Consider the following 25,763-nt stretch of genomic DNA (forward strand, 5'->3'; position numbering starts at 1 on the left):
CCACTGCAGTTTATTCAGTGACAGTACTTCCGCAGTGCTGCAAGGAGTTCCGACAATTTGACCCAACAACAATAAAAGACAAAACGTGTTGGTGAGTTGTTGCAGTGCATCTTGTAGATGGTTTCCGGTGCAGCTACAATGCTGCTGGTAGAGGGAGTGAATGGTTAAGTTGATGGATGTGAGGGGGCTAATCAGCAGGCTGCACTACCTGGATGGTGTTGAGCAGCATGGACTCAATGTGCTGGATGGCCTTCTGTGCCAAGATGACTATGGCATGTCGTAACTTTCATACATCCAGTCAAGTGTAGAATAGTCCACCTCACTCCTGATTTGGGTTGTGTAGATGGTGGAAAGGCTTTGGTGAATTCCCCTTTGGCAGAATACTCAAGCATTTACTTTGTTCCTGTAGCACTTATGTGGCTGGTCCAATTAAGTTTCTGGTTAATGATGTTTACGGTGGAGAGGATTCTTCTACGGTAATACGGTCTAATGTCAAGGTGAGGTGATTAGTCTAATTGGAGATGGTCATTTCCTGGAATGTGGTTGCCACATATCAGTCCTTGTCTGCCTGTTGTCCAGGTCTTGCTGCTTCCAGGCAGACTGCTTCATTATCTGAAGTGTTGCAAATGGAACTAAATACTGTGTAGACATTCCTGCTTTTGATTTCATGATGAAGTAGATGAAGATTGTTAGGCCCAGGGAACTCCCACAGCCCATTCCTGCAGAAGTACAGGGAAAGTTCTGGGGAGTGAGACTAGCTGAAATGCTCTTGCAAAGGGCCGGCACAGACATTTTATGTTGATTGGCCACTTTCTGCACTATAACCATTCTATGATTCCAGCTTTTTATTCCAGATTGAATTTAGTTACCCAAATCTAAATATTCCATTCCAGGTGCTGTGATGGGAATTAAACCCATGTCTCTGGATTACTCGTCCAGTAACAAATCAACTATGGTACTGTACCCAGTGGGACCAGGGCTCATCAATTGTTTCGAAAAGCTTACCTAAAATATCTATGGCATGCTTGTGCTGAGTTCTGAGTGGAAGATCAGTCATTGTCAGCATTTTGCGAATATTAGGTGGGTGGAATATACTGGTATCTTACTCTCTGGATGCGGATACTAAAGTACATTCAGTACTGCCTATGTTAATTTGTATTAAAATTTGTATTAAAAGTTATCATTTTGAATTAGTTTCAACAGCTTAGAAGTCCTAGAAAAATCAAATGCTCTCAAAAGAAGTTATCAAAACAACTTTCACCTTTCCATCAGCTTTGCTATGCAATACGATGTTGGCTTTCTCAGTTCCTAAGAGTACATTGATAAGAAAGTACTAATCTGAGAAAATTGCTCCCTCAAAATGGAGAAGAATTTCCCTTGCAATGAAAGAGGTAACTTTTTACAGTAGTATTCTTTATCCAGGATCCTGACAGCATAGATTGTGATCTCATTCTTAGAGTCAGATCCACTCTTACTACTTCTAGTTGTTTAATGAGAAGGATATTGTCATATAGTTATTGCTGGATAAATGAAGAAAGATGATTAATATGATTTAGATTTTTTTTCCATTATTTGGTTGCATTCAAGCACTAGCCAAAGGAGAGATCTAGGCCAAAGTTTATACCCACTAGACCAATGATATTTTTAGCTGTCAAAATAAATAATGGCCCAGAATTTGCAGTTACAATAATGGTGAAACAGACAATGTCAATGTCGTTACTGTGCAAACGTGACAACAACGTTTGGTGTCTGCAGATAAACACTGAAATCTACAAGTTTGTTTTATTGATATCTTGCTCCTGCACACTGTAAAAACAACTGAAAATATTAAGCCCTGTTGGACGGAGGTGATGCTGAGTTTTTAAATGATATACCAAGTCGTAATTATTGTTCAAATTTCTCTGGCCTTGTAAAACTTCTACAGAAGAATATTTAAAAATTCCATGTTTTTAAACTAATAAAGTTATTTTTAAAGTTCACCCCATATGTATTTTGCAATCTGCTATTAATTTCCTTATTAAAATATGAAATATAATCCCTACTTTTTACTTTCTGCTTTGCTGTATGAGAATTCTGATTGCGAGTCAACCTCACTGCTGCTGGATGTCAGAGGTTCACAAATGATCATGTCCCATTCAAAGTCACAATGAAATGGAGACAGTCAATACTCTGCAGCCCATTGAACCCTTGTAAGAAGCTAGCACTGCTGCCTCACAGCGCCAGGGACTGGGTTCGATTCTGGCCTTGGGTGACTGTCTGTGTGGCGATGTGTGGGTGCTCTGGTTTCCTCCCAGAGTCCAAAAATGTGCAGATTAGGTGGATTGCCATGATCAACATGAAGGGTACGGGGATAGGTCGGGCAAGGTGGTGTGCTCTTTCAGAACGCCAGTTGAGACTCGATGGGTCGAATTACCTCCTTCTGCACTGTAGGGATTCTATCTTATCATGTTTTCCTTAATAAAGAGTACATTTTTCACAGTGGTTTTGCCATCAGAAAAGAACATTCTACAAAATGTTCAATTATTCATGAGCATCAAATTCGCTATTCAATAGTCACACACTACTTATAATTATAAAACATTATAAAAATATAGAATATAAGTTGCAAGAAGCAGTGTAGTAGTCAGACCATCATAGAAAATGAGGATAATGCAGACAAGACTTAATTAACCTATGCTATGAAACAGTTCAAAAGGATTTGATTATAATTTCATTCCAATAAACTTGTTTCAATTCATTTGTTGTATATATACAGATAGGCATGCATATATATATATATATATATATATAAAAAACTGTGCTTAACAGAAAAATAAATCAAGTAGTGTTGCATGTTGCAAGCACCTTCGAATACCCAAGCATTGTGCATTGTGGATAGCACAATTGCTTCACAGCTCCAGGGTCCCAGGTTCGATTCCGGCTTGGGTCACTGTCTGTGCGGAGTCTGCACATCCTCCCCGTGTGTGCGTGGGTTTCCTCCGGGTGCTCCGGTTTCCTCCCACAATCCAAAGATGTGCAGGTTAGGTGGATTGACCATGATAAATTGCCCTTGGTGTCCAAAATTGCCCTTAGTGTTGGGTGAGGTTACTGGGTTATGGGGATAGGGTGGAGGTGTTGACCTTGGGTAGGGTGCTCTTTCCAAGAGCCGGTGCAGACTCGATGGGCCGAATGGCCTCCTTTTGCACTGTAAATTCTATGATACACTTGAAAATTTAAAAGCTGCACTTACTGACTTTGTGTGTCCAGTTTCTTCTTGTACCGGTCATTCTCTCCGACCTCTTCTTCAGTATCAGATGAACCAAAATAATCACCTAGAGTGAAAAGATTGTTTGAAATATTACAATACAACTTGGGAGCCTGCAGCTGTGTCGGAATATTTCAAACTTGAATTGTAAATTTAAAAATAGATCTGTTGTCAGATTTAGAAATCTTAATCTAAAAACAGATAATTTACTAGATCAAAGAATTAATATCACTTTGACCTGCACTATGTATTAATTCTTCTGTTTAGATCAAGTCTTAGACTTCTGCCATATCAACAGTTTCCTACTGCATTGCCAAGTCATGTTAATAGTTATGATGGTTCCTTTAAATGTTTGATTGTCAACATTTAAAAAAATCTATATATCTAAGCATTTTACATATTTAGCAGAAATAATCTCAATCCTTCCTTCATAATAGTTTCTCCTCCCTGGTATCATCCAGGTGAATCTCTACTGTATATTCTCTTTATGGTTTTCATACTCTTTCTATTCTAGAGACAGGGCAGTGGAATTACATGCTTACAAACTATAAAGAAAATAATTATCTGCCAGCACACAGAGTATCAAGTACTGCATTTGCCAATTAAAGTGTAACAAACAAAATTAACGTTTAAATACAACAGCTTCCTTTACAGCAACATGCAGTAAAGTGAAAAGAAAGAAAATTGAGCAGATGCACGTGGCTGAGTCACGTCTGACAATTTATTCCCGTATAGAGACATCAAATCTCACATGGTGTTTCTGACCTTAAGTTGCCAAAACTGCCATGCACCCAGACAGCTTACGCCCAAATTCACTTTGAAAACCAGGCATATCGCCATTCTTTCACCGTCGCTGGGGCAACATCCTGGAACTCCCTCCCTAACAGCACAGTGGTTGTACCTACACATCAAGGAGGTATTTCCAGGATAGGTGCAAAAGAATAAACCATTATACACTTCAAATAGGGTCAGCATTTTAGTTCTTCTGAACGTAGGCTTTTATATGTACAGTTGGTAAAAGACAATGGAAACTCATTATTACGAGTGTAAGGAAAGGGAGGAGGTATAATAGTTTCTATAATGTTCGGATTTTCTAAATAACGTACAAGAACATTGTCATAAGAAATAGGAGCTGGGGATAAGAATGACTGATCGGATCGTGGCCTTAACTCCACTTTCCTACCTGCCAGACTCTCCACACCTCCCGAACCCACCACATTGCACCACCCTGCCATAATCCTCACCTCCGTGGAAATGAAAAACCTGTGTAACTCAGCCTCAAGTATATTCAATCACACAGCCTTCACTGCTCTCTGGGAAAGAAAATTCCAAAGACTAGTGACCCAAGAGAAGAAATTCTTCCACATCTCCATCTTAGTTGGGAGACCCATTATTTTAAAACTATGCCACCGAGTTCTAGATTTCCCCATGTGGAGAAATATCCTTTCAGCATCTACCCTGTCAAATCCCCTAAGAATCTGATATGATTCAATAAGATCAACTCTCATTCATCTAAACTCCAATCAATATAGGCTCAACCCACCATCCACGGAATCAGCCTCGTGGATCTTCTCTGAACTGCTTCAGAGAGCATTTCCCTCCTGAAATAAGGAACCAAAACTGTGCACGGTATTCTACATGTGGTCTCACTAATGTGATAATAATCATAATCTTTATTATGGTCACAAGTAAGCTTACATTAGCACTGCAATGAAGTTACTGCGAAAATCCCCTAGTCGCCACACGACAGCACCTATTCGGGTACACTGAGGGAGAATTCAGAATGCCCAATTCACCTAACAAAAACATCTTTTGGGACTTGTGGGAGGAAACTGGAGCACCCGGAGGAAACCCATGCAGATATAGGGAGAACGTGTAAACTCTGCACAGTCAGTGACCCAAGCAGGTAATCGAACCTGGGTCCCTGGCAGTGTGAAGCAATGTGCTAACCACTGTGCTAATGCCCTATAGAGATGAAGGAGGACTTACTACTTTTCTACTCTATCCTCTTGAAATAAAGCATAACATACAAAAAAATGTATGCAGAAAAATATTAGATCTTCACTGGAAACGGTTTTCTAACGGCTGTTTCCTTTTACACCAGTAAAACAGAAATACTACTTCTTACCCTCAATAATTTGGAGAAGTTTCTTATCAGATAAAAGTGTCAGTTGCTCCAAACATAGTGCCTTAATTTCTTCTACAGAGCAATTCTGCTAGAGACAAAATACAATTATTCCATTGCAAGAAATAATCCCATTGCATTATCTGGGCAAAAGCTAATACCACACAATTGTAGATATTAATAAAATTAAATAGGGTTATAACCTGTGCAATTAAGATGATTTAGGAATGTAGTCATTCCTAAAGGGAGAAATCACTGACATGTGACAAAAGACATTGGACATGAAAGAAACATTTTAACCAACTTGAAACACTTGGACACTGAACAAGCCTCAGGGTATTGAACAAACTGATAGGATTAATGGCAGATAGGTCTCCAGGGCATGATGGCCTGCACCCTAGGGTATTAAGGGAGGTGGCAGCAGAGATAGTGGATGCATTGGTTATTATATTTCAGAATTCCCTGTATTCTGGAAGGGTCCCGATGGATTGGAAATTCAAAAAGGGAGAAAGGCAAAAAGTAGAAAACTACCTGCTGGTTAGTTTGACCTCTGTGGTGGGGAAGTTGCTGGAAGGAGGAGATGGCTGAACATTTAGAAAGACAAAGTTCAATCCACCATTGTCAACATGGTTGTATGAAGGGTACGTCATGCTTGACATACTTGCTTGAGTTCCTTGAGGACATAACCAACAAGGTGGATAATGGGAAACCTGTGGATGTGGTATATCTAGATTTCCAGAAGGCATTTGATAAGGTGCCGCATAAAAGACTGATCCAGAAGGTGTGATCACAGGGGATTGGGGGTAGAGTCCGAGATTGAAAATTGGCTGACTGACAGAAAGCGAAGGATCAGGATAAATGGGTCCTTCTCCAGCTGGCAAACTGTATCCAGCAGGGTGCTGCAGGGGTCAGTCTTCGGACCTCAACTGTTTACAATTTATATAAATGATCTGCAAGCAGGGACAGAGTGTAACATAGAAGATTTGCGGATGAAACTAAAATATCTGGGAAAGCAGGCAGTGAAAAGGAGATAAAAGATTTTACAGACTGATATAGATAGGCTAGGCGATGGAGTTTAATGTAGGTAATTGTGAGGTTATCAATTTTGATTGACAAAATAGAAAGGGAAATTATCTAAAGTAAAAGCAGATTCAATATGTGCCTGGCAGAGGAATCTGAGGGTCTGTGTTCATGAATCACAGAAAGTTGGTGTGCAGGTGCAGCATGTAATAATAATAATAGCTTATTGTCACAATAAGGCTTCAATACAGTTACTGTGAAAAGTCCCTAGTCGCCACATTCCAGCGTCTGTTCAGGGAGGCTGGTACGGGAATTGAACCCATGCTGCTAGCCTTGTTCTGCATTACAAGCCAGCTGTTCAGCACACTGTGCCCATGTAATTAAAAAGACAAATAGGAAAGACAAAAGACAAATAGCGTTTATTGCAAAAGGACCAGAATATAAAAGTAGAGAAGTGGTGTTGCAATTGTATAGGGTGTTGGTGAGACCACATCTGAAGTATTGTGTCCAGTTTTGGTCTCCTTATTTGAGGAATGATATGGTGCATTGGCAGCAGTTCAGAGGAGGTTCATCAGGGTTTGACATATCAGGAGAGATTAAACAGTTGGGCTTATACTCACTGGAGTTTAGAAGGATGAGAGGGGATCTAATCGAAGTACATAAAATACTAAATGGGATTGATGAAGTAAACGTAGACCAAATGTTTCCCCTTGTGGATCAATCTAGAATGAGAGGTCACAGATATAGGTTGAGAGGTGAGATTCAGAACTGAAATGAGGAGGAACTACTTCTTGCAGAGGGTGGTGAATTTGTGGAACTCCCTGCCCCAGAATGCAGTGGAATCAGAGTCATTAAGTGATTTCACAAAGGAGATAGATATTTTCTGATTAAAAAAACAGGTTAAAGGGATATGGGCAACAGGTGAGGAGGTGGATTTGAGACCAGCAAGAGATCAGCCATGATCTGACTGAATGGCAGAGCTGGCCGAAGGGTTGAATGGCCAACTTCTGCTCCGAATTTCTAAGTTCCTAAGGCGCTTTATGGGTAAACGCAGTCAGACATATTAGCTTCTGAGACCCAGGGAATTCCAAGTTTCGAACAATTCCATTGGAGATCAACTAGCATTACTGAAAATTGATTCTGGATTAATTTAGTGCCTTAATTTCCTGTCTTCTTTTAGTCGACTTGCATTCAATCTCTTTCGGATGCATCTGAACATTATTATTTATTTTAAGTGGATTATCAGTGGTCATATAACAAAAATTAAGCTTAGTTAAAATTTTATTTTTGACTTCTGAAGTAAATATTAGAATAAGTCAAAAGGGGTCGTGATAGATATCAATTAAAATTGAGAAAATGTCTATGCAGCTGCTTGGACAAGAAAACTCATTCCTCATTTATACCCCTGGGAGAGACAGTGACTTTCACAGTACATTGGCATATTTTGTGAGACGATTTTGTTGTTACAGTACCTTTAATATATCTGGGAGCATTTTCTGAAGTTTTTTCTCTCCTATGACTCTGAAGCACTGTTCTAACATTTCTTTCCTGTCGGAGATGTACGAACTGATCGGCTTCAAGGTAACACTGAGGTCAAGGCCCCCTTCTTCCAAGTCACTGGCCTCATTGGTCGTCTCTTTTTCCGAAGCAATTCTTCCTGACTTCAAGGACGTAAAACAGTTACAGAATTGGAATTGCAAACATAATTCACATAAAAGAATTACTATAAATTTAAAAGAAATAAATCCCAATGCAACATGGAAATAGGAATAAGACTGTGCACAATATTGAAAGAGGTCAAAAGGTTCACATTTACTGATTCTTCGAAAGCAATTTAACCTCCAGAAACAAATTATATGCCGAGAGAAAACTTTCTGAACTGTGAAGGCACACAGTAGCAAAACATTGGAAAAACAGAACATAACAGCTGCAACTCCTGATGTTGTAGGGAAACTTCCCAATTACTCTGCCTTGTCAGGAACAATGGAGCAAGAAGGTTTGCATGCAAACCTTTGGACAGTACTACTTAGCTCACTTGGTTGAATAGCTGGTTCGTGATGCTGAGCAAGGCTAGCGGCATGGATTCAATTCCTGTAGCAGCTGAGGTTATTCACAAAAGCCCACTTCTCAACCTTGCCCGTCGCCTGGGGTGTGGTGATCCTCAGGTGAAATCACCACCAGTCAGCTCTCCCCCTCAAAGGGGAAAGCAACCTTTGGTCATCTGGGACTAAGGCAACCTCAACGCTGGACTCCCACAGAGAAGTGAGGAACTGCCATGTGCTCTGCTTCACCGAGCCATGGCTTACTCCAGCCGCACCAGACTGTGCCATCCAACTCAAAACCCAAAGGCTTCTCGATCCACTGGATGGATCGCACAATGGCCTCAAGCAAGTTGAAGGATGGGGGTGTTTGCCTCTTCATACATACCTCCTGGTGCTTGGATGTGGTGTCCCTAGCGTGCCACTGCTCCTCAGACCTAGAATACCTGACCATGAAGTGTCACCCTTTCTACCTCCCACGTGAATACATCTATGTACTCATCACAGCAGTCTACACCCCACCCCAGGCTGAAGTGAAGAAAGCACTTGACGAACTACACTCCACCATCAGCAACAAAGAAACAAATCACCCTGAGCCCTGACAATCATGGCTGGAGACTTCAATCAAGCCAACCTCAGGAGGGTTCTACCTAAATTCCATCAACATATCTCCTGCCCCACCACAGGTGCAAACACCCTGTACCACTGCTACATGAGCATCAAAAGGTGCCTACCGCTCCATTCCCCGACCACACTTTGGCAAATCCGACCACAAGTTGGTACTCCTACTTCCGGCTTACAAACAGCAATCAAGCATGCTGAGCCAGTCAAGAAAACCGTGCAGTGCTGGTCCGAGGCATCAAAGGATATCCTCCACAACTGCTTGGAGTCATGGCAACTAACCTGGACGAGTACGCAACCAACGTCACAGTCTTCATCGCTAAGTCTGTCGAGGACTGTGTACCAAAGACGACAATACAGCTGTTCTCCAATCGGAAACCCTGGCTTAACCGAAGGGTTCACTCCCTTCTGAAGTACCGTACGGAGGCATTCAAATCTGGCGACCCTGACCTATACAAGAAATCCAATTACAACGTACCTAAAACCATCAGGGATGCCAAAATAATACTGGACCAAACTAGAGTACCAGGCCAATGACACAGCCCCACGACATCTATGGCAGAACTTACACGTGATAACGGGCTGCAAAGCAAGGCCAGACAGAATCTCTGGATCTGGAGCATTCCTGCTCGATGAACTGAACAAGTTCTATGCCTGCCAATACATCAGTGCCACCTGCCCCAATAGCCCTGGACACACCCATACCCATTATTACAGCCTCAGAGGTAGGAGCTGCCTTCTTGAAAGTGAATCTGCGTAAAGCGACGGGCCCCGACGGAGTCCCTGGGCGAGCACTCAGATCCTGCGCAGACATCTTCAACACCTCACTTCTCTGTTCCGAGGGTCCCACCTCTTTCAAGAAGATCACCATAATACCATCACCAAAGAAGAGCATGGCACTGTGCCTCAACGAATACTGACCGGTGGCCCTGACATCTGTTATCATGAAATGCCAAGAATAGCTAGTCATGAGACAGATCAATGCTAGCCTCCCATATGGTCTCGATCCATTGCAGTTCACCTGCAGATGCTATCTCCCTGCCCCTGCACTCTAACACCTCAACAACAAGGACACCTACGTCAGACTGCTATTCATCGACTACAGCTCCGCCTTCAACGCCATTATCCCGACAAAACTCTGCAATATTGGACTTGACCGCTCCCTGTGCAGCTGCATCCTTGACTTCCTCTCCAACAGACCACAATCTGTCAGGATAGGTAACAGTGTCTCCTCCATAATAGTGCTCAACACAGGGGCCCTAAAAGGATGGGTGCTCATTCCTCTATTGTACTCCCTATACACTCATGACTCTGTGGGAAGATTTGACTCTAATTCTATCTATAAGTTTGTGGATGATATGACTATGGTGGGTCATATCTCAAACAACGACATGTCAGACTACAGAAAGGAGATAGATCACTTGGTTGCAAAGTGTACCGAAAGCAACCTCTCTCTCAATGTCAGCAAAACCAAGGAACTGATCATTGACTTCAGGATGCGAGGTATGACACATGCCCTGCCTACATCAATGGCTCCGAAGTGGAGATGGTTGATAGCTTGAAGTTCCTGGGGGTCACCATCAACAACAGACTGCCCATGTCCACTCATGCCGATGCAACAGTTAAGAAAACCCAACAACGTCTCTACTTCCTACGGAAGCTAAAGAAATTCGGCATGTCTGCATCGACTCAAACTTCTACAGATGTGCCACAGGGAGCATCCTATCCGGCTGCATCACAGCTTGATATGGCAACAGCTCGGCCCAAGATCACAAGAAACTGCAGTGTGGTGAACGCAGCCCAATGCATTACACAAGCTTGCCACCCTCACATTGATTCTGTGTACAGCTCCCGCTGCCTCAGGAAGACAGACAGCATTGTCAGAGACCCCTTGCACCCAGCCTTTGCCTTCTTCCAGACTCTTCCATTAGGTAGAAGATACAGAAGTCTGAACATCCAGACTTAGGAACAGCTTCTTCCCCAGTTATCAGACTCCTCAATGATTCTTCCTCAGACTGATCTGTTCCCTCTAAGACACTACTGATGATGCTGTATGCTGCTCTTGCTTATATCGCATTTGCTTTGTTATTTTGCCCTTATTCCACACTGTAACTATTTGTCGATGTACTGTGTACTTTTCCACATTCACTGTATCTACTTTAAAAAAACATCTACTGTGTACATTTCCTTGGCTGCAGAAAAATACTTTTCACTGCACTTCGGTACATGTAACAATAAATAAATCAAATCAACTATACCTTTACTACTGATCAAGACGGTCATTCTCAAATCTGTTTGAAATTCTTCACCCAGAAACATACTGAACCACATTTGACAACATGCAAAATAAGGAAAAGCTCCAAGAAGCAAGGAATTTATATATAAAATCACATTCATTGAATAAGGACATACCCAAGAAGTGGAAAAAGTATGTACACAAATAGTAATAACCAGTACCGGTACAGTAAAAGCGCATGACTAGCAGGAGACCAGTTTGATAGACAGCTGCATCAATGTGCTAATCAGACCATCATGCTTGGTAAAATTATGCAGAAATATTCCAAAAAGAACAAAGAAAAGTACAGCACAGGAACAGGCCCATCGGCCCTCCAAGCCAGTGCCGACCATGCTGCCCGTCTAAACTAAAATCTTCTACACTTCCTGGGTCCGTATCCCTCTATTCCCATCCTATTCATGTATTTGTCAAGAAGCCCCTTAAAAGTCACCATTGTCCCTGCTTCTACCCCCTCCTCCGACAGCGAGTTCCAGGCACCCACTACCCTCTGTGTAAAAAAAAACTTGCCTCGTACATCTCCTCTAAACCTTGCCCCTCGCACATTAAACCTATGCCCCCTAGTAATTGACCCCTCTACCCTGGGGAAAAGCCTCTGACTATCCACTCTGTCTATCACTCTCATAATTTTGTAGACCTCTTATCGGGTCGCCCCTCAACCTCTGTCATTCCAGTGAGAATAAACTGAGTTTATTCAACCTCTCCTCATAGGTAATGCCTCCATACCAGGCAACATCCTGGTAAATCTCTTCTGCACCCTCTCGAAAGCCTCCAAATCTTTCTGGTAGTGTGGTGACCAGAATTGAACACTATACTCCAAGTGTGACAGCTGCAACATGACTTGCCAATTTTTATACTCAATGCCCCGGCCAATGAAGGCAAGCATACCGTATGCCTTCTTGACTTCCTTCTCCACCTGTGTTGCCCCTTTCAGTGACCTGTGGACCTGCACATCTAGATCTCTCGGACTGTCTGAATGAAACCTTCTGCTGAATAGGGAAACAGGTAAAACCCAAGACTCATCGCACAACAAGATAAGAGAAAACAAACTGGACAAGACACCAAACCTTATTCCTAATGCTTGTCTGTGGATGGATAATGGCACAGCATTTACTATCTAATTCTCAGTTATGGTCTGCGGAGCGCAGCTCCAACATCATTCAAAATCGATACCATCCAGGCCAAGTAGCCAGCTTGATTGTGCCCCACAGACATCAACATATTCACTCCCTGCACCACTAAAACACCGCGGCCACCCTGTTTTCTATCTACAACATATGGCCCGCAAGCAACAATTTTGCTTGTGGACACACTCCTTCAAAATACAGGTCAGTGAAGTGTAAGGTTCTGCAAGGACTGCTACTCCTCCAATCACAAGTCTAGCATTAGTGAGTATATCAGTGGCAAAGGCAGGAGAGAAAGTCTGTGCTTGGAAAAATAGTTACCAGTATGGAGGTGAGTGGAACAAAAACAGAAAATGTTGGGACAATCTCAGCAGGTCGGAGAGCATCTGTGGACAGAGAAAGGAGCAAACGCTTCGAGTATGGAAAACTCTTTGTCAAAGTGAACTGAAAAGTGATTTATATTGTTGCGGTGGCAAAGAGTGGGACTGGACAGAGGGCAAGTGAAAGGTTGACAAAGGTGTCATGGACTAAAAGACAAAGGAATTATAAATGGTGGTGATAATGATTAAAGAGGGTGCTGATAGTGGCACATTCAGAGATCATCAAGATCAGAATGTGTTAATAGCAGAATAGAGGTAAGCAGTGTGCCAAAGGACAACTTGGAACACGGAGGGGGGTGGGGAAACGGAGAGAAGAGCAATGGTGGGTGAAAATGAATCGATGGAAGAAAATAAATAAAAACGGGGTAAAGTAGGGGGAAGAGTTGTCTGAAGTTGTTGAACTCAATGTTTAAGTCCAGAAGGCCGTAACACGTCTCATTAGAAGATGAGGTGCTATTCCTCCAGTTTGTACTAGGCTTCACTGGAACATTGCAGCAGGCCAAGGACAGACATGTGGACATGAGAGCAGGATGGTGAGTTGAAATGGCAAGCGACAGGAAGGTATGGAACTTGTGGACGGACTAAAGGTGTTCTGCAAAGTGGTCACCCAGTCTGCTTTTAGTCTATTCAATGTTTTTGGGGGTGGGGGAACGACGGAGAGTAAAGGTGCAGGAGATGGGTCAGACACGGTCGAGAGCCCGCTCAATCCCTGTGTGTGGAAAACCACGACAAAGGAAGCAGCACCATTTTGAAAAGTGGCATCATCGGAACAGATGAGATAGAGGCGAAGGAACTGGAAGAATGGGATGGATTCCTTACAGGATGTGAGGGTGTGAACAGCTGTCGTTGAGGTAGCTGGGGGAGTCGGTGGGTTTGTGATGGATGTGAATGGCTTTGTTCAGCCTGAGGCATGAAGCTTGGCAGCCAGCAGAATGGAGAGGGGCTTTGGGGGTGGAGAGGGGCTTTGGGGGGGGAGAGGGGCTTTGGGGGGGGGGGGGGGGGGGTGGTGGTGAGAGAAAAGAGAGACTGCATGCTAGAGGTGGACACAGTAAGAAGTCTTACAACACCAGGTTAAAGTCCAACAGGTTTCTTTGGAATCACTAGAGTGCCCCAAAATGTAGTGATTTGAAACAAACCTGTTGGACTTTAACCTGGTGTTGTAAAACATTTATACTGTGCCCACCCCAGTCCAATGCCGGCATCTCCACATCATGCTAGGAGTGGGCAGAGTATGAGAATCTGCCTGCCGGTGGAAGTATAAATTAGGCCTCCTAAAGGACTACAGGAATCAAGATGACAAAGTGGCAAACACAACAAGTGGGACCCGGGACAGCTGCAGTGTTAGACAGGGCCGAGAGGAAACGTTTCGGTACTAATCAACTACCCAATGAACCTCTCCTCAGCTACATTAATCTGCAAACTTCCCCGGGCTCGGGGGGCATGGAAGTGAGGAGGCAGAGTGGGTAGTCGGGGCTTGGGGGCAGGATGAGATGGGACAGAGTGGGGGAAGCAGGGGGCGTGACCGCTCCTCGCCCTCCGCTTCTTTTGACGCCGCGCGCTCACCTCATTAGTTCCTGAATCTGAGTTGAGCCATTTCCTTTCGCCATGACTCTCCTCGCCATGGCAGCGTTTCCGCTTCTTGTCTTTGGCCGATTTCTTACCCGCCATCACCGGCTCGCCGACCGGAAATGACCCTGTCGCCTGGCCCCGCCCCCTGCTTCCTCTGACACCCGGGACCGGCCCCCTCTGTTTAGCCAATTGGACGAGTTATCACCCCACTCTCCCATTGTGAAATCACAATGCAGCCCGCACACGTGCCACCTTCACATCGCCACGAATTAACCTCACACATACTCAGGTCCAGCATCTGGCTCTTTTGCTGCTCCTTTCCGTATTTGATTCGGTTTATTTGCTGGACTTGAGGCTGGACGCGCTTCTGTTTAAACTGGACTTTCTCCAAACTGCGTTCCTGTTGAAAAGACCCTGCTCAGCCAGAGCTGGAACCAAAGCTGCACTGTTGACATTCTCGCATCATTCTCAACCGGGATCTTGGATTCATGTCGCATTCATGATTCATTTACCCCCCACCATCTGGCCTACTAACTGTCCTGTCTTTAGACAATTCACACCTCCTTAACCTGGGATTACCCTCTATCTCCGGATCTGTATTATTTGATTACCCACAAATGTTCACATTCCAAGCATTGTCTGCCATCTCTGACTTTGTCTATATAAATGTTTCTGGAACATACCTCTCCATTCACCTGAGGAAGGAGCAGTGCTCCAAAAACTCGTGTTTGAAACAAACCTGTTGGACTTTAACCTGGTGTTGAAAGACTTCTTGCTGTGCTCACCCTAGTCCAAAGCCGGCATCTCCACATCATGACATTATTCTGAGCCACACACTAACCACTCAGACACCTGAGCTAACTCCCACTCCCTTGTATTCGGTGGTTTAGCTATTCCACTGGATTAGTTCACTTCCATCCATTGCATAAAGTGTGTAGTCATTTTGCACTAATAATTCTTCATTCCAAATAATTTCTATAAAATAAATTGAGTCAACCAATAGCAGTATTGTGTAATTTAGCAAACGATATATGAATTATTAAAACCGAATATCAGTTGAAAATAATGTTTTATTTCCATGAAAAGCAACATTCATTCCAAGAAATATCTGAAAAATATTGAATAACCTAGTGCATCTCATGAAGGCAGGAGATTTAGATATTTAAAAATTATATAAGTCTGTTATTGTTCTTTGCATGACATTTTTCAGATGTTATAATTTGCCAAGTTAATATATAACTAACATAGTCAAGACCTACACTGCATTATATCTATCACCAAAAAGGAAACAAAGTTGGTTCATTGACTCATCCAAAGAACTTAATTGTTTGAATGGCAACCCCTTTGATTAAAACTTATCAATATCTTTGTTTATTTTAAAGAGATTAGTGTATATTTTTCTGGAACAATGAGATGCTGACAATGGTAGAGAAAAAAACTTCAGTTGGAATCCAAAATTGATGTAAATGTAAAGGAAAAAATCTAGGAAAGGAGAGTGGGGTGGGAAGAGGGCTGGTAACAAGCTACCGATCTGGTAACACTTGTTTTGCCATCCCTGTTGAAGTTGAATATTACCTCCAGTAAGGTCACACATTCAGATAAATTGTAGACTTGCAAGGATACAGCATGAAATCAAGTCCAAATTGGACATTAAAATAAGATTTACAAAATTAAGTAAATCAGCATTCACAGTGCAAGCTGCGTCTGTCCACCATTCTTAGGATCATAGAATGAGCACAGAAGTTCATTTTAGCCCATCAAGGCTGTCAGCTCTTTTAAAGAGCTATCTAATTAGAATAAATCCCTGAGCCCATATTTATTCAATGTATTTTTGAAATTTGCTTTTGAATCTGCTTCCACCATTTTTTCAAGTAAATTCCAGATAATGACTTGCTCCATTAAAAAAAAAACTCTCATTTTGCTTTTGCCCAATTCTGAAATCTGTCCTCTGGCTGTTGATCCTTCTGTAAATGTAAATTTTTACATCTCTTCTACCAATACTTTTCATGAATTTGAACCATTTAAAAAAAATCAAATCTGCATTTAACCTTCCCCACTCTTAGATTTCCCCCCATCTTTTCACAGAAGTCAAAATACTGGTATAATTCTAGTAAATTCCTCCTGCATCCTCTCCGGCGTTGGCATTCTTCTTTAAAACGTGATGCCCAGAATTGGGCACATCTACATCTGGGGCCAATCCAGGGGTTTATAAAGATTTAGCATAACTTTGTTTTTGAACTCATGTTTCTATTCATAAAGTTAAGAATCCCAAATGTCTTCACAGTTTGCCTTGACATCTTCAATGATTTATATGCATACATCACAGGGTCTCTCTGATCCTGTATCCTCTTTAAAATTGTACTATTTAGTTCATGTTGTTTCTCCTCATGTTGCCTACAACGTGAATCATTTCATACTTGTGTTATTCATTTTTCAGGTATCTTCATTTCACCATTCTATGTCCTGCAAAAATCTGTTATTCTATTTACTGCATTTCTGAATTTTGTGCCACTTGCATACCATGTATATTAAAATCTATAAATCAATATATACAAAATATATCAAAAAAAGTTGAATTCTTCCGCTCCTCTGAAAAATAACCATTCACCACTTTGCTATACTTTGTCTATTAGCCACCCAGCCCCCACCCCTTTAATCCCATGGGCTTTATTCTCTAGGAATGGGTCCGTCTCATAAAATGGAATCTAACCCAGTTCTGACCATATATAATTTGAGATTTATAACCCCTGGTGCACTCTATTTAACTAAAAAACTGTCCAAATATACACACACACACACAAATATTGTATCCTTAAGTCACCACTTCTCTCAAATATAGAGAGCCATCTCTTTGCACCAGTCCATCAGTCTTTAAGGTTCTTTAAATAGAATATTAATCTTTTGTGTCTCCTCTGCATACTTTCCAATGCCTCAATATTTCTCCCCATGGGGGACCAAAACAACATTATTCTTACTGGCCCTGACCAAGATCTAGTTCAGATGACAAAATATATCGTCTTAATTCTTCGATAAATGCATCCAGAACTGTGTTTGCTCTAGCTAAGTCTTCACAGTGTTGGTAATGAATCTGGAGAGATCAATGTACTAGAACTGCCAAGATTTTCTCCACTGGCTTTAGTACTTTTCCCTAAAAGGTATATATGGCTGTTCAGCATTTGTCCATCCCATTTGTAAATGCGGGACTTTTCTAGGTTTAAAATTATTTGCCAGTCACAAGCCCAAACTCCAGCACTAGGCCTGCTTCTGTGGTCTATCAACTTTAGTGTCAAATGTAACTTGGCATCATTTGCAAACTTGCAGGTCATTTTCCAAGACATACATTTCATAACACAACAACATAAAGCACTACAGCAATTGAGCACCACCCCTTAGTTAATTGTTCTGTAATAAAATTATGTAAATGCAGGGAAAGTAATTTTAAACATCTCTCATGAACGTTCTATCTCAAATTCATTTCACAACATAAGAAAATGCAGATAGGATGAGATGAAGCAGAGTGGGAGGAGGCTCATAGCAAACACACCAGCAGACAGTTGGGCCAAATGGCCTGTTTTAGCTTTGCAAACTCTATGTAACTATCTCAAAGTTGAGATTTTTTTACTATAGGCATAGAAACTCTCTAAAGTATATAAATTAAATGACCAGTTTGGAGTGTTGATTTAATTGTAGGACAATTATAATTTAGAGCTGAACCTGGAATACTCAACAAACTTACTCAGGGACTACATCACCAGTTTTGTTGCTCATAATGAATCTACTTAATCTTCATCAGTGACAAAACAAAACTTATGATCTGAGAAAGTTCATATAAAAAAATAAATTTGACAAAACAAAGCAAGGTTCTTGATTAAGTTATTTCTAATATTCGGCTCACATCACAATGAGACAAAAAAGGCAAATTATCTTTTTGCTTTAAAGTTTGAGTGCTCTTTCGGAGGGTCGGTGCAGACTCGATAGGCTAAATAGCCTCCTGCACTGTCGGGGTTCCATGGATTCAATGAACAGCAGAAGGCGGTGTTTCAGTCCTATAACACTGCTGTGTAAACAGACTTAAGTTTAAATGACTTAAGTTTTTGCAATTATTTTCTAATGATTTGATGTTTTCAAGACAGAACCTTAAATTATGGTTAGAATTTGTTTTTATAAAGGTAAACTAGAAGCCAGAGTCTTACAATGCTAGTTGAATTTGTTTTAGTTAAATTAACTGCACCTCATTAGGGCTAAACAAGACAAAATGACCAATTGATATTGGGTCTAAAGTATAGCAAATTATAAATATGCTTGCGGAATCACCAATACTGTTGAATGGTAGCTGTAGAGTTTGGCAAAAAGCTGTCAACGTGAATAATGTAAAGAAAGTTGCAATATTTTCACTGGTTTATTGGATCATTTATATCCTCCCTTGTTAAATGTTTAATTCCCTGACCTGGAGTTTTTAAAAATCTCTATTGGCTTCTGTCTTCAGCTAGAAATATGTATTTAAGCATGTGTATGTTTGTACAAAGTACTATCCCATTATATTTGATAATGTATGAATATTCATAGACTGAATTAGTAATATTCATATCTAGAGACCTGTCTGTGAGAACATCCTCAATTCAGTTTCTTCAGTATTCCTTATAAGGACATTCTAAAGCAGTTCCATTCGAAGCAATGGAGATACCAATGCTCGATAAACCCGAGTGCAATACAACATAAGAAAAAGGTGCAAATCATTCGACACTCTCCTGCTCAGCCATTCAAGACAATCATGGCTGATCTTCTACCTCAACTTCATTTTCTTGCCCAATCCCCCATATGCCTCAATTTGCTGAGATATCCGTAATCTATCTCAATCTTGAATATATTCAATGACCGAGTATCCACAAGTCTGAGATGGACGGTTCCAAAGGTTCTCAAACCCACTGGTTGAAGAAACCTTTCCACTTCAGCGCTAAATGGTCGACCCTTTATTCTGAACATGTCCCTAAGTTCTAGATGCCAGGGAAACAAATTCCCAGTCTCTACCTATCGAGCACTCTGAAAGAGCACCCTACCTAGGCCCACTCCCCTACCTTTTTTTCCTGTAACCCCACAACCACACCCAACCATTTTTGGACACTGAAAGGACAATTTAGAATGGACAATCAATCTAACCTGCACATCTTTGGACTGTGGGAGGAAACCGAAGTGCCAAGAGGAAACCCAAGCAGACACTGGGAGAATGTCCAAATTCGACACAAGACAGATACCCATGGTTGGAATTGAACCCAGGTCCCCAACACTGAGACAGCAGTGCTAAACACTGTGCCACCATATTTAAAAATGTTATGTTTTTCTGTTCTTATCTTTCTATCCAATGTGGAGTAACCTGATTCTAGGAAATCATATCATGTCAACATTGTTACATAGAAAAAGTATTCTCTCTTTTCTTTCCCGTCCTCGACTTCACTGACTCTTTAAATAAACTGTGGATGAAATTAAAGTGAATTAGCATAATACATTATTCCCTCTAGTTTGAAACATGTTTAATATTTTGACACATTCGTACTTCTGTAGAACCTATGATATCCAACTTCCTGATTTCAGGAATAAAAATGTAATTGCACTGCACAGGTCATTAACATCAGTGACCCCTTATATGACCTCACACGCTAAATTGGTCTTCACAGAAAAACTAGTAGAATGTAGTATTACACATGCAAGACCAAAATTTGCAACTTTCCACTATTTGACAAATTCCATTATCTAGACAAGAGAAAAGAGTGCAGAATAGAGACTGCAATAAGAATGTTCCCTCCACAATGAAAGATTTAATGACAGGTGATGGCCATTCCATAGTGTGACAAACATATGAATATGTTACATACAGAAGGAACTGAATGGGACAACAAGAATGTGGTGACATGCTGGAGAATCCCTGAAACCAGGCAATAATCCTTCCCCAAATGTCTGAAATTAAAAGAGCAATTTAATTTGGGAATTGTTCAGTGGCCAATAAAAGGAATCGTTCTGAGAGAATGTTTCCATGTACAGTTTAACATTATAAAATCACAATTCAACTGTTCGAATTTACTGGAAACATCTCAAATACAGCAGGTAAAATATTCAACACAATCACATTTTTGCAAATCATTTATTCTTAATATTTTATTTATATGTTGTACTTTCTTCTGTGACAGTTCCATCACGAGAATCAAACACTCCGGCATTTCTTTACCTACTATACATCTCATATGTCAGAGGTTATGGAACAATGTAATCAAAATTGATATCACTTAGCGGTAACCCATGAAAATCTATAACTGGCAATCACAGCACCTTCAGAACAAATCTACAGCAGTCACCAACTTTAGCTGGATCTGATATAGAAGAATACTTTCGGATCTGTGAATCAACTCCCAACGATTGAGCCAGCTGCAAGGCATTAGGATCATTACTGATAATTGTCCCGAGAGCCACCAAAAGTCTGAAAATAGCTTCATAATCTTGGAGAGCTTCTATGGCTACACTAATAATGGATAGACAATTTGCTTTACCTTCAATATCATTTCCTGCATGCAGATTTACTGCATAGTTTAATATCAAAGTGGACAGTGCTATGTGAACATTCTTGTTGCTCGTTGATCTCATTTCAATTGCTTGGGAAAGTACGGTCTCTCTCAAGGACATCATGAGCTTTGAACCATACGATGGGGTAGAAAAACAGTTGCAGACTGTTCGGAGAACAAGCATTTGATTTGCTGGTTTTCCCTGCAGATTGATTTTGTTTAAGAGGTAGTTGCTGAACTGTGTGCTATAGTTTCCACTGCAGAAATGTTCATTGACTGCTGGGTGTCTCATAGCTAGACGAAGAATATCCAGCACAGGAAACACAATATCTAGATTAGAGATTTAAAAAAATAAACAAGTTTATTATTGTGTTTTAACATAAATTTATATAGCATTGACAACTACCCAATAATAAAATATTGAAAGCACAAAGCTAACAGAGAATGTGAATGGTGTAACATTTCATAAAGCTAAAATTTCTGAATAGTGATCACTAGACTGTTATAGAACATAGAACAGTACAGCACAGAACAGGCCCTTCGGCCCTCGATGCTGTGCCGAGCAATGATCACCCTACTCAAACCCCGCGTATCCACCCTATACCCGTAACCCAAAATCAAAATCACATCAAACAAAATCTTAGCAAGTCACTTTTTTCTGCTAATTCACCCACTCCCATAAAAATACATAAAACGATAAACTCAGTTTGATCTTCTCAAATCTTGCCACAACAAACAATTTTCAAAATTTCAATAACTAGTCTAGAAATAACAAGTGCTATGTAGAAATTTAGAATTATATTTTTATCAGACATAGATCAGAGAATTTGCAGTGCAGGAGGCCGCCATTCGGCCCATCGAGTCTGCAACGGCCCCTGGAAAGAGCACCCTACCCAAGCCCACACCTCCAGCCTAACCCTGCAACCCCACCTACCCTTTTTTGGACACTAGGGGCAATTTATCATGGCCAATCCACCTAACCTGCACATCTTTGGACTGTGGGAGGAAACTGGAGCACCCGGAGTAAACCCATGCAGACACAGAGAGAACGTGCAGACTCCGCACAGACAGTGACCCAAGCCGGGAATCGAACCTGGGACCTTGGAGCTGTGAAGCAACTGTGCTCACCACAGTGCTACCGTGCCGCCCAAATATATTATAGATAACATATATATAGAGAACAGTTTCTCGGATAATGAATAGAATATATCCGTGATTTTGTCAATGGGTCAAATTATGCTGGCAATGGCAGCTAGGTGGCTAGTCATAATCAGTGTTAGTGAAGAGAAACCTTCATCCATCCCAAGTTCAAACATGCTGACAGGAAAAGCTTGCCCAGAGCTCTCAGCCTGGGGAATACAAAGTCCAGCAAATTCGAAGTTCTTAAAATTCAGTTTGCCATAAAATGTAATGATAGAACATAGAAAAATACAGCACAGATCAGGCCCTTCGGCCTACAATGTTGTGCCAAACTTTTGTCCTAGATTAAGAACAAATTAATCTACACCCTATCATTCTACCGTAATCCACCTACCTATCCAATAGCCGTTTGAAGATCCATAATTTTTCCGACTCAACTACTTCCACAGGCAGTGCATTCCATGCCCCCACTACTCTCTGGGTAAACAACCTACCTCTGACATCCCCCCTATATCTTCCACCATTCACCTTAAATTTATGTCCCCTTGTAATGGTTTGTTCCACCTGGGGAAAAAGTCTGACTGTCTACGCTATCTATTCCCCTGATCATCTTATAAACCTCTATCAAGTCGCCCCTCATCCTTCTCCGTTCTAATGAGAAAAGGGCGAGCACCCTAAATCTTTCCTCGCAAGACCTACTCTCCATTCCAGGCAACATCCTGGTAAATATCATTTGTACCTTTTCCAAAGCTGCCACATCCTTCCTAAAATGAGGCAACCAGAACTGTACACAGTACTCCAAATGTGGCCTGACCAAGGTTTTGTACAGCTGAATCATTGCCTCACGGCTCTTAAATTCAATCCCTCTGCTAATGAACGCTAGCACACCATAGACCTTCTTCACAGCTCTATCCACTTGAGTGGCAACTTTCAAAGATCTATGAACATAAACCCCAAGATCTCTCTGCTCCTCCACATTGCCAAGAACCCTACCGTTAACCTGTATTCCCCATTCATATTTTTCTGGGTTAAACTCCATCTGCCACTTCTCAGCCCAGCTCTGCATCCTATCTATGTCTCTTTGCAGCCGACAACAGCCCTCCACACTATCCACAACTCCACCAATCTTCGTATCATCTGCAAATTTACTGACCCACCCTTCACCTCCCTCATCCAAGTCATTAATGAAAATCACAAACAGCAGAGGACCCAGAACTGATCCCTGCGGTATGCCACTGGTAACTGGGCTCCAGGCTGAATATTTGCCAGCCACCACCACTCTGACTTCTATCAGTTAGCCAGTTGGTTATCCAACTGGCCAAATTTCCCACTATCCCATGTGCCTTACTTTCTGCATAAGCCTACCATGGGGAACCTTATCGAAAGCCTTACTAAAATCCATGTACACCACATCCACTGCTTTACCTTCATCCACAAATTCTCAGTGCCTGATCGGGGGACCTAGCATTTGGAAAAGGTGGGTGGTAGCCGAGACTCTTCTCCTTTCTCTTTCTCCTTCTCCTGCCCCTCCTCCTCCTCCTCCTCCTACCCCTCCTCCTCCTCAAAGAATTCAATAAGACTTGTGAGGCAAGACCTACCCCTCACAAATCCGTGCGGACTATCCCTAATCAAGCAGTGTCTTTCCAGATGTTCAGAAATCCTATCCCTCAGTACTCTTTCCATTACTTTGTCTACCACCGAAGAAAGACTAAATGGCCTGTAATTCCCAGAGTTATCCCTATTCCCTTTTTTGAACAGGGGCACGACATTCACCTCTCTCCAATCCCCTAGTACCACTCCTGTTGACAGTGAGGACAAAAAGATCATTGCCAACGGCTCTGCAATTTCATCTCTTGCTTCCCATAGAACCCCTGGATATATCCCGTCAGGCCCGGGGGACTTGTCTATCCTCAGGTTTTTCAAAATGCCCAACACATCTTCCTTCCCAACAAGCATCTCCTCGAGCTTACCAGTCTGTTTCACACTATCCTCTCCAACAATATGGCCCCTCTCATTCGTAAATACTGAAGAAAAGTACTAATTCAAGACCTCTCATATCTCGTTATCCAACTGGCCAAATTTCCGAGGAGGAGGAGGAGGAGGAGGAGGGGCAGGAGGAGGAGGAGGAGGGGCAGGAGGAGGAGGAGGAGGAGGAGGAGGAGGAGAAGGAGAAGAAGACTCTCAGTTACCACCCACCTTTTCCAAATGCTAGGTCCCCTGATCAGGCACTGGGAATTTGTCAAAAAAGGGACATGCCTTTCCCCTTTGCCGGGCTTGCTTTTTGGGCTTCCTGTCTGGAGCCACACCCACTGCTGCTTCAATACCAGCAGGGGCTAGATTAGGCCCTCCGGCCCTCAACGGGTCACCGATTGTCCACTAAGAGTCTCAAATGACACCAGGCAGACAAGCCTTTCTACCCTAGAATTGATACGGGCAGTGCAGAGGCCAGAAGATGGCAGTCCCAGGTCCCCCCCCATGCCTCCAAACCTGGGTAATGTTACATCCAATGGCAAGGGCAACACTCGACTAACATTGCTCCTTTTATAATGGAAATTTTATGGGCTTACTGAGGCGTAGCAAAGAGGGTTAACTCTATCTGGGGCCAAAACCACTGGCCAATAAAACCAAAAATACCAACTACACAGAGGTATACACAGAGACATTCAACCTGGTTCCTTGTATCTGTCTGTAATCAAAGGTGATGTTTTCTAGTATCAGAAGCAATGGGAAGGCAAGCTTGTTTCCACTTTTCCAAACATTTTTTGTCCATTGTTTTCAACCACAGTACATACTAACAATGATCTCTTGTATCTTCTGGAAAATACCAGTTCACAAAGTTCATTAGTGAATACAGGCACTATGGAGGAGTTACCCGCAAGAAAAAAAATGTCAAGATGTAAAAAATGGATTCCATACTAGATCTCATGACAGCACTTAAGCCTTTGCCAAAAATATTCTCCTCACCTGAAGTGCCAGGGTTTAATCCGCGTAGACTGCTTAAAACGGACAGTGGTTTCTGCCGGAGATAAACAGCAGGATCTACCGGTCCCACCAATGGCACACACCTGCTGCAGATTTCCCGGCACACACCCACTGTGAATTTCAGTGAAATTCCATTGACAGCGGTGGGCCAGGAGATCCCACTGCCAGCCAATGGCAAATTGCCTCTCGCCACCAAGAAACATGCCAGAGGGAGGCCAGAGAATCTCATCCACTCTTTTTGTGCTATCAATTATCTTATGCTGCATTTTGTGTGGTGTTAATTGGCTTTGCAAGGTTGTCTATATTTTATATGGCAATATCTTGGTTGTTGCTAGTTAGGTAATCATGCTGCACAAAGAGGCAAGTGTGGGTATTCTTTTGGCTGTTCTAAATATGTTGTACAATTGAGGTGATGAGGAAAAGATTGTGCCAGGTCAATGTAATTTACATTTTAGAAGACCTGTAAATACGTAAAGAAATATTTTGGGCAAATGGCGATCAAGAAATCCTTTTCTCACCAAACACTTGCTTCGCAACATATTTTATTCCTCTTCGCTAATTATTTTACTCTGCCAGTCTTAAAACTCCTCCCTGGTCCCTCCCCAAGCAACTTTTTACAGGTGAATTCAACAGCAAATGTGAAAATTATTCATCCAACAAGTGAATCTGATCAGC

The 25,763-nt window shown here is 41.9% G+C and overlaps 2 protein-coding genes across 4 annotated transcripts in view; both read right to left on the reverse strand.

Moving 5' to 3' along the window:
• Positions 1-14,552, reverse strand: part of LOC119970279 (caspase activity and apoptosis inhibitor 1) — a 51,872-nt gene extending 37,320 nt beyond the window's left edge. Inside the window, exons 1-4 of one of the 2 annotated variants that reach the window (XM_038804648.1) lie at positions 14,410-14,552; positions 7,862-8,050; positions 5,373-5,457; positions 3,230-3,311 (exon numbers count right to left, since the gene is read on the reverse strand). In XM_038804648.1, the coding sequence (XP_038660576.1) occupies positions 3,230-3,311; positions 5,373-5,457; positions 7,862-8,050; positions 14,410-14,514 (461 nt within the window). In that variant the 5' untranslated portion in view covers positions 14,515-14,552. Of the gene's footprint in view, positions 1-3,229; positions 3,312-5,372; positions 5,461-7,861; positions 8,051-14,409 lie in introns of both variants that reach the window. The other variant, XM_038804647.1, reaches the window with a different exon arrangement.
• Positions 14,553-20,208: 5,656 nt separating this feature from the next.
• The window catches only part of plaa (phospholipase A2-activating protein), a 54,977-nt gene continuing 49,422 nt past the window's right edge, over positions 20,209-25,763 (reverse strand). For both annotated transcript variants that reach the window (XM_038804649.1, XM_038804650.1), the window contains exon 14: positions 20,209-21,296. In XM_038804649.1, the coding sequence (XP_038660577.1) occupies positions 20,728-21,296 (569 nt within the window). In that variant the 3' untranslated portion in view covers positions 20,209-20,727. The remainder of the gene's footprint in view (positions 21,297-25,763) is intronic.

Source organism: Scyliorhinus canicula, chromosome 8, assembly GCF_902713615.1.
Source record: "Scyliorhinus canicula chromosome 8, sScyCan1.1, whole genome shotgun sequence".
Classification (NCBI taxonomy): domain Eukaryota; kingdom Metazoa; phylum Chordata; class Chondrichthyes; order Carcharhiniformes; family Scyliorhinidae; genus Scyliorhinus; species Scyliorhinus canicula.